At 32.3% G+C, this 8410-nt stretch overlaps 1 protein-coding gene across 3 annotated transcripts in view; it reads right to left on the bottom strand.

Annotated features, from left to right (window-relative positions):
- Window positions 1-2253, bottom strand: part of LOC115244938 — a 39218-nt gene extending 36965 nt beyond the window's left edge. For 2 of the 3 annotated variants that reach the window (XM_029822962.1, XM_029822963.1), the window contains exons 1-2: window positions 2036-2247; window positions 4-950 (exon numbers count right to left, since the gene is read on the bottom strand). In XM_029822962.1, coding sequence (XP_029678822.1) covers window positions 4-646 — 643 coding nt within the window. In that variant the 5' untranslated portion in view covers window positions 647-950; window positions 2036-2247. Of the gene's footprint in view, window positions 1-3; window positions 951-2035 lie in introns of all 3 variants that reach the window. The other variant, XM_029822961.1, reaches the window with a different exon arrangement.
- Window positions 2254-8410: the final 6157 nt, after the last annotated feature.

Raw genomic sequence — 8410 nt, 5'->3', positions numbered from 1 at the left:
TCTTCTGATCCACATCCGGGCTTCGATCCGCTTTTGGACTGGTCGCGTTATGCGATGTCGGCGTTACTATCGTCGGCGACATAGGACTCTTCAAGCTTGTTAGACCAAAGCAGGAATTCCTCCGCCGATTAAAGGGTTTCGGGCTCCTCTGACCATAACCGCATGACGAATTGACTGATCTACTGCGATCGATCATCGATGACGAGGTCGCCGACATTGGGTAGCTCGCCGCTTGTTTCAGATTCTTGCGCGGATCGCAGAATTGAAAGATGGGCGATTTGTGGCCAGGCGAGTGCAGTATTTCGCTGTTGGGGGTCATGGGACTGCGCGGTGGCCCCGTGACGCGGGTATAGTAACTGGGACTCCTGGGACTTCTGGGACTCCTGGGCCCGCGCTGCTGCTCGAGCTCGCCGGCGCGCCCAAACTCGTCGAAGTCGAAGTTCGTATTGGGCGTCTCCGGGTAGTACTCGGGCGGGAATTCGAAGACCAGCGGGGTACCGGGCGACTTGGTCAACGAATGACCGGGAGTCGGACTCCGTTGCTCGGCGATCGGCACCTGCTGCTGGAGGCGAGGTAGCGCCGGCAGCTGCCGTGGACTCCTCGGAGACTTGATATGGATCGATTGTCCGGGACTGTTGGTCGCCATCTCCGACACAGAGTCTCTCTGACGAATTTACCTTCCTTCCGGATTGCGTTATCTCTGACGGATCGACGTTCTAGACCGGGTATTTATCGTGGTTTTGTCATTGTCGCGTTGCAGAAACGATCGCCGCCGGCTTTCAAGCTACGTCCGTAAATCGTCCGTGTAATGTTCGACTACGACAGCCACTCTTCTCATTTCAATGAATATGCTATCAAATTTAATTTCGAAAATCTACGTGATCGCAGATATTAGGATGTTGCTGCATAAATGCGTTTGATTATCGTTTTGGCTGAACACGTCTTCTGGACTGTTAAACACGAAAAAAGAGCAGAAAATTTTTATGTTAAATTTTAAATAAGAAGTAACTAAAAAAATAAAATTAATCATGTTAAATTTTTTTTAACAAAAATATTTTCCAAATATATTACCTATATATAAAGTTCAGTAATCAATAACTTTTTACATGCATTAAAATTGCAAGTAATATATGAAACTTAAAAAAATCTTTTGCAAACTATTTGTTTTGTAAAAAATCTCTCTTTCTTTCTCTTTCTCATACCCACACACACACACACACACACACACATACAGAGGGAGAGAGAAAGAGAGAGAGATTTAAATTTTATATACACTCAATCATTTTCATTTTCCTTTAAAACTTTGGTTTTACTGTGTAGAAAATTACTTTAAATAGATCTAATTAAATAAAAAATTACTTTATCTCACATATTCAATGGATTCCTAATTAATTAATTATGATTGGATACGATACTACTCTGTGTAATATAGCGCGTGACCTATAACCGCAAGGTTAAAATGCACCTATGTCAAGTTCAAGATCGAAACCTGGCAAAAGTTATATATTGATCTAAATAAAGCAAAAAAAGCATAAAACACTTCAAATTATTACTTCATTAACACTGCTATTTTAATCAAAACAGAGAGACTCCATCTATATAATAATTATTGTAATAAAATAATAAGCTTATTCCTAAAAAGCAACGACGTTCAGTCAAACAAACAAAAATTCAGAATTTCTTGAATAAACATTTCTAAACTTTTCAGCCAAAATTTCAGCTAAATTTTCTGTTTATCTCTCTACTGCCATATAAAATTATCCGAAAATACACAATTTTATAACAATAAAAATTTTATCAAAAGAAGATATATTACTCAATTATTGAAAAAGCCATTTCCCAAATCATACAATAGTATTCAAACAATATTTACCATGCGCAACGTATTGTCTATATTATAATATAGATATAATAAATGATATTGATAAAATATCTGATAGAACACGCATGTCAATAATATCGCAATATAAACAAATACGACGATATACACGAAATCATTGGCCAAAGCGATACAGTTAGCCGACTAGAGATTAACCTGTTGATCGTCGCTGTCACGAAGAATATCGTCACGTTGTGTCTAGATGCCTGCGCCAAGACGTCAAACGATAACGTTGTGGTGCCTAAAACGGCGAAACGTGAAAACTCGCATCGCGCTTATTAAAAAAATTCGGTCTTAAACGAAAAAACGCACTCGTTGGATCCAGCCGAATTTTGCGTCGTGAAGAGAACAAAGCATCGACACGAAGATGCCACTTCGACGATGGCCGGCACGCTACTGAGGGGTTGCGATATGAAAGCTACCCCCACACCATTCGCTTCGCATCCGCCGCAAGCCACCCTTTTCGCATCCAGCTCGACCCTGGGGCATTCTGTTGTTCTCTCCCTCGCACATGCTCTTTCAACAATTCGCATTCGCGTTCAATGTTATTTACAACTTTGATGATTTTTGTCAAATCTTTGCAATTTTAAAATATCACATTTTTTTCCAACAATGTAATGTCATATTTTTATTAACTTTGTAATGGGAAATTTAATTTTTTATATTTTTTTATTTATCGCAAACATATTTTAGAAATGCTTTTTGCAGTATTTTGATATTATTTTTTATTATTAATAAAATTTATTATATAACAAAAAACAAAAAATAAATTATAAAAATATTTATTTCTATTGTAACTCTATTTTACGTAAAGATATTTCTTTAAACTTGTAAAGAAAAGTTGTACAACTTATATACGGGATTAAGTATAGTCATGTCACACGCACATGTGAAATAATAAATTTAATAGAATCACTGTGTCAGAGTCTGTAAGTTTTTAACTAACGCTTTTCCTATGAAAGCCTATGAAACGTATCGCCCATCGATGGTCTATTGAAAAAAGTTACGTTTATGTTTACGCCGAGGAAACTCATGAAGATATTGCGAGCTCATGGTTGAAGTCTGTGGCAACGGTATCCAACAGGTAGACGTTTAGCATATGCAGGCACATTGCAAAATCTAATATGCCTCTGATGTTGGTTCAAGCCCGTTTACCTAGCATAGTTCGACCTCTAATTAGTAAGGCACTATAGTATGCACTATGAAGGTCTCGCGCAGGGAGGAATCTGATTTGGTCTTCAGTCTGTAACTCCGGCTCATCGATTGGCAGTAGCACTCTATGGACGCGTCAGTCTTTGGTAAGAGCTACATCAGATCGCATAGATATTTCGAATCGAATTTAGACGTCTAGCAGATATTAGATATGTGAAATATAAAAAGAGAAGAGCGGCAAATTATATTATGTCGAATTCAACATTGTCAGATAACACTTCCAATGAAGCAACTAATCTCGCAAGAAGCAAGATTGTGTACCTATAGTATCATGAACTTTCCTTTTATCATTTGATAAGTTTAAGATCGATTGTTTGCTTAAAATAGAAAAAAATTGATTATCTATTATAATCTCTAAGCATTAACTCTGCCAAACTAAATTTGCATATTGAAAACTCTCGATGGAAAAAGTTTAATCAATTTCAGAAAAAAAATTATTAAAAAATGTATTCCAATAAAATAGTATTGCTTTATTTCATGATATTCAAGAGAAAAAATTTATAATTTATTCCAAATAACTAAAGAAGGAATTAAGTTAAATTAAGATTTTAAAAAAATTATCACGTTGTTGATAAGAAACGTATTGATTTTTTGGTCTGACTTATATCATCCGAGTAATACGTAAAGCTAGTAATATAAGCTAGTAATACACGTTATATTTAAAAATTAGGAAAAATCTTATCAAGAAAATTAATTTAAAAAAATTAATTTTATTTTACATGGCATATTCATAAAAATACTTCAATAATAACTTATTATCGCTGTAGTATATGCTAGAATGACAAAACATCATTTGCAGCTAAAATATTAATAAATCTATAATATTTCTCCGCATTTTTGATCCACAATTATGTATTTAGCACGGACATGTACCAACCGGCCGTTTTACCGTAGCACTGAAAAGTGAATCCGGCCATCAAGTTCTGTCGGCTCTAAAATGGATCTAGTTGACGCTATTGTACAAGCTAGAAAAAGCGTCTTTCGAAAAAGGGCGACGTGGCCTCTCTCAGGTTTCTCTCTGGTACCGACGAGATACTATTAACAGAGTGAAGCCTGAAAGCAGTCACGCCGCCGTTTTTCATAAGACGCTTTTTCTAGCTGGTACAGTAGTGTCAGCTAGATTCATTTTAGAGCTGGCAAAACTACATGGCCAGATTTATTTTTCGGTGCCACGGTAAAACAACCAATTGATGCATGTGTGTGCTAAATCCATAATTGTAGATCAATATTGTGGAGAAATATTATGGATTTATTAATATTTTATTATAGCTGCGCATGATATTTTGCCATTCTAGTATATTCTACAAATAGCAATAATAAGTTTGAAGTATTTTTATGTATACGCGCATGTGACATAAAATAAATTTTCTTAAATTAATTTTCCTAATAATTTTTTCCCTAATTTTTAGCATCTTCTCGACCGCAGCCAGAGAGATGCTTGTGAGGGGTCACGCCGCCGTTTTTCATAAGACACTTTTTCTAGCTGGTATAGTAGCGTCAACTAGATCCATTTTAGAACCGACGGAACTACATGGCCAGATTCACTTTTTGGTGCCATAGTAAAACGGTCGATTGGTGTACGTCCGTGCTAGACCCATATAATTGTGGATCAAAATTGCGAAGAAATATTATGGATTTATTAATGTTTTGTTAGCCGTGCGTGATGTTTTGCCATTCTAGTATATATTACGGACAGCGATAATAAGTTATTATTGAAGTATTTTTATGTACATGCGCATATGATATAAAATAAATTTTCTTAAATTAAAAAAAAAAAAATTTTCTTAAATTAATTTTCTTAATAATTTCTTTCCTAATTTTTAAATATATAACGTGTAGAAGATATTTACAATAAATTGCTTTTACTTTTTTCTTATTCTTGAAACAAAATTATCAAGCATTTTAAGCAATATTAAATTATGCTTTTATTTCATATAGCTTTTTATAATTAATTATTAATTTATTATTAATTATATTATTTAAGTAATTTTTTAATTTATTTAAATTCAGTTGAAGGCACTAGTGTGCACTGATGCACATTAAAAGCTATTATACAATATATACATTTATATAAGCATAGTTTATGTATATAAGCATAAGTAATTAAAACGATAAAATAATTAATACTATACAAATCTTTTGAAAATGAACATAACAATAAATACGCTTTGCTTAATGCCATTTTCATTTGAAGAACAAGATTCTTCGCTCTCGTTTGTCCACCAAACGTTTCGGAGCAAAAATAGTGTCTAACGGAGTGCATTTATCGAATATATAAAAACATTTATAAAATTTTTATATTTCTTAAATTTTTGAATGTAATTTTACTTGATTAATAAGAAATTTACAAATGAAATGACATAAAAAAACGTGACATTATTCGGATAAATTTCAATTAGATATAAATTTGAAAATTAGATAAAATATTTTTTTTCTTATCTAAATAAAAATTATCTAAAAATATATCTCATGTCATTTTAATTAAAAATCTCATTAATCCATTAAAATTATTCTCAAAAAATTACTTCTTAAAATAAAACATAAATGTTTTAGTTTTTATTACATAAGATTTTTGAATATTATAAATAAATTATTATAGATAACTAAAGGTTATTGAGAGCGAGAATGAGTTATTGTTTATTACATAATATTTCATGAGTATATGCGTCATATTATCGTAGAAAATAGAACTTTTATATTTTGCATTTATATTTTTATATTTTTACTTGTTTGAAAATAATTTTAATCGATTAATGATTTCTTGCGATTAAAATAATACCAGATATGGCATAAACCGGATTTTTTATTATGGATGAGTAAAGATCTCCGATGTCATCGAAAACGAGAGCAGAAACGAGTAAAGAGCAATTGAGCGATTTTTATTATATTTAAATTGTAATCAAAATTTTTATTAGTTAATTTTTATTTTTATTAATTGTTAAAAATTATCCGATTTATGTTTGTGTTTGATATTATTTTAATCGCAAAAATCTCATTAATCCATTAAAATTAAAGTAAGAATCAAAGTGATAAAAATCTAAATAGTAAATTATCGTTTTGTTGCGGTTCTTACGAATAATAACTATTTTTCTATCGATATTTAAAGTAAAGATATTTTGTCCCATGCTTTATCGTTTGACTTTTTGACGATATAAATATGATTTTGATTGAGAACGCGCAATAAAATAGTTGAATCGCAGGTCCGAGTAATTAACATAACGATAAACTTTGTGATATATATATTAATCGTTTATTAAATAATTGATCTATAATTTAAAATATTTGTATAATTTAATATTCCGCGTGTATATACGTCACAATACGGAAAATAATTTTGGCTGCAAATTATTAATAACATGATATGCGGCCTTGGCAGCGTAAACAATAGCGCGCTATTGTTTACGTGTTACGGCCTTGTTATTATTCGTACGGCGATACTTGAATAGTAGTGGTAGTGAGGAAGACGCTCCGTCAAATTTCTTTCCCACTCCCACTTCTTATTTCTTATCATTCACACGGCGACATTTAAACAGTGATATAATAGTAGTTTGAGACGTCAAATTTCTTTTCTAAATGCGATCGCGCCAAATATCGGAAAATAATATGATATAATTAATAATTAATTCTCTCTCTCTCTCTCTCTCTCTCTCTCTCTCTCTCTCTCTTTCTAGGCAACAATTTTTTTTTTTTTTAGATACTTAAAATTAAATATATTTTGTCCAATGCTTTACCATTCGATTTTTCGACGATCTAAATATGATTCGGATTGAAAACGAGCAATAAAATAATCAAATCGCAGGTCCGAGTAATTAACATAATGATAAACTCCGTGATATATTAATCTTTTATTAAATAAATGATCTATAATTTAAAATATTTGTATAATTTAATATTCCGCTTGTATACATATACGTCATAGTACGTAAAATATTTTTCGGCAGCAAATTAGCAATACCTGATATGGTATTTGGCCTTGGCGTAAACATTGGCGTGCTATTGTTTATGTATCATAGACTTATTATTATTTATACTGAGACTTGAATAGAACTGTAGTGGGGCGAGACGCTCACTCAACGACGACTGCCACACGATCTGCCTTTTTGAAGCCGAATCAAAAAATTAATTTAAATAATATATTTAAAAAAAGTAAAGTTTTATTAAAACGATGCATGACAAACTGTTATAATGTCTCACGACTATAAACAAGCATAAAATTATGCTCATGTACCGGCAATAATAATTAGCCGGCAACAAAAGGCATTTTTTTCCTTCATTGATCTCCGATAAAGATTGAAGCTACGTCTCTGACTAGATGTAGTCAGAATGAATATGGCCAGGATCAACGAAAGGTAGGTCCAACTGGCCCAACAGAAGCAACATACGGTGCATTCTATTAGGACACGCGGGTAGGGCACGCGAGTAGGGCACGCGAGTAGGGCACGCGAATAAGATACACGATTAGGGCACGCGAGTAGGGCACGCGATTAGGACACGTTTCCCAAAATTTTGATCCCGGATTCCCGCTGGTTTAGCCAGCGAAAGTAAGGTTGTTAGGTATATTTGAAGGAAAGATATATTTTTCTTCCTCTTTGTTAAAAGTGTTCTTCTATCATTATTAATATTAGTATTATTATTGTCTTAATGCTAAAAAGACTTAATAGTAGATTCAACATGGATATAGCTATTGTGTATAAATTTCTATTTTTCAAGTAATTTTAAATTGTGATCAATTTGCTCGTTTCTGTTGATTTTTCCGAAAAACATTATGGTTACGAACGAATGTATTTTATTAATTAATTTTTAATTAATATAATTTTTGTCCTTTTTTGAAAAAAGATTTCTAGGCACTGAGGATATTAACATTAGTTTTTGTGATTTCTTTTAAGAAATCATTTGCAGGTATTGGACATCCTGTCATTCTAGATGCGCCCTGGATAGTTTTTAGATATACCATCTTATATATATGTATAATAAAATACATGCTCAAATTAACATACCATTTTATATAAATTTTACACTTTTTTTGAATATTATGTTACAAAATATTATGTATGAATAGAACGTAAAATGTGCGTATACTTTAAAACTTCGAGACAAATCAAATGGGTACCCCGATATCAGTGAAATATCGTCAAATTAATGTATTTAAATGCTACAAAAAAAGATTAATTATAACTTAGAATTAATTATGCTTTATATTATTTTGATTTATTTTATATGTTGCAAAGTATACAAATCAATTTTTTTTTAATTTTGCTGTTATTGGGTTTGATTCCTCTCGAACAGTTGGTACCCGAGAATTATTTGTACTCGCACATT

The sequence above is a fragment of the Formica exsecta genome, unplaced genomic scaffold (genome assembly GCF_003651465.1).
Source record: "Formica exsecta isolate Colony F162 unplaced genomic scaffold, ASM365146v1 scaffold893, whole genome shotgun sequence".
Lineage (NCBI taxonomy): Eukaryota > Metazoa > Arthropoda > Insecta > Hymenoptera > Formicidae > Formica > Formica exsecta.
Note: the sequence above shows the minus strand (reverse complement) of the source record. Positions and strands in the feature narration are given on the sequence as shown.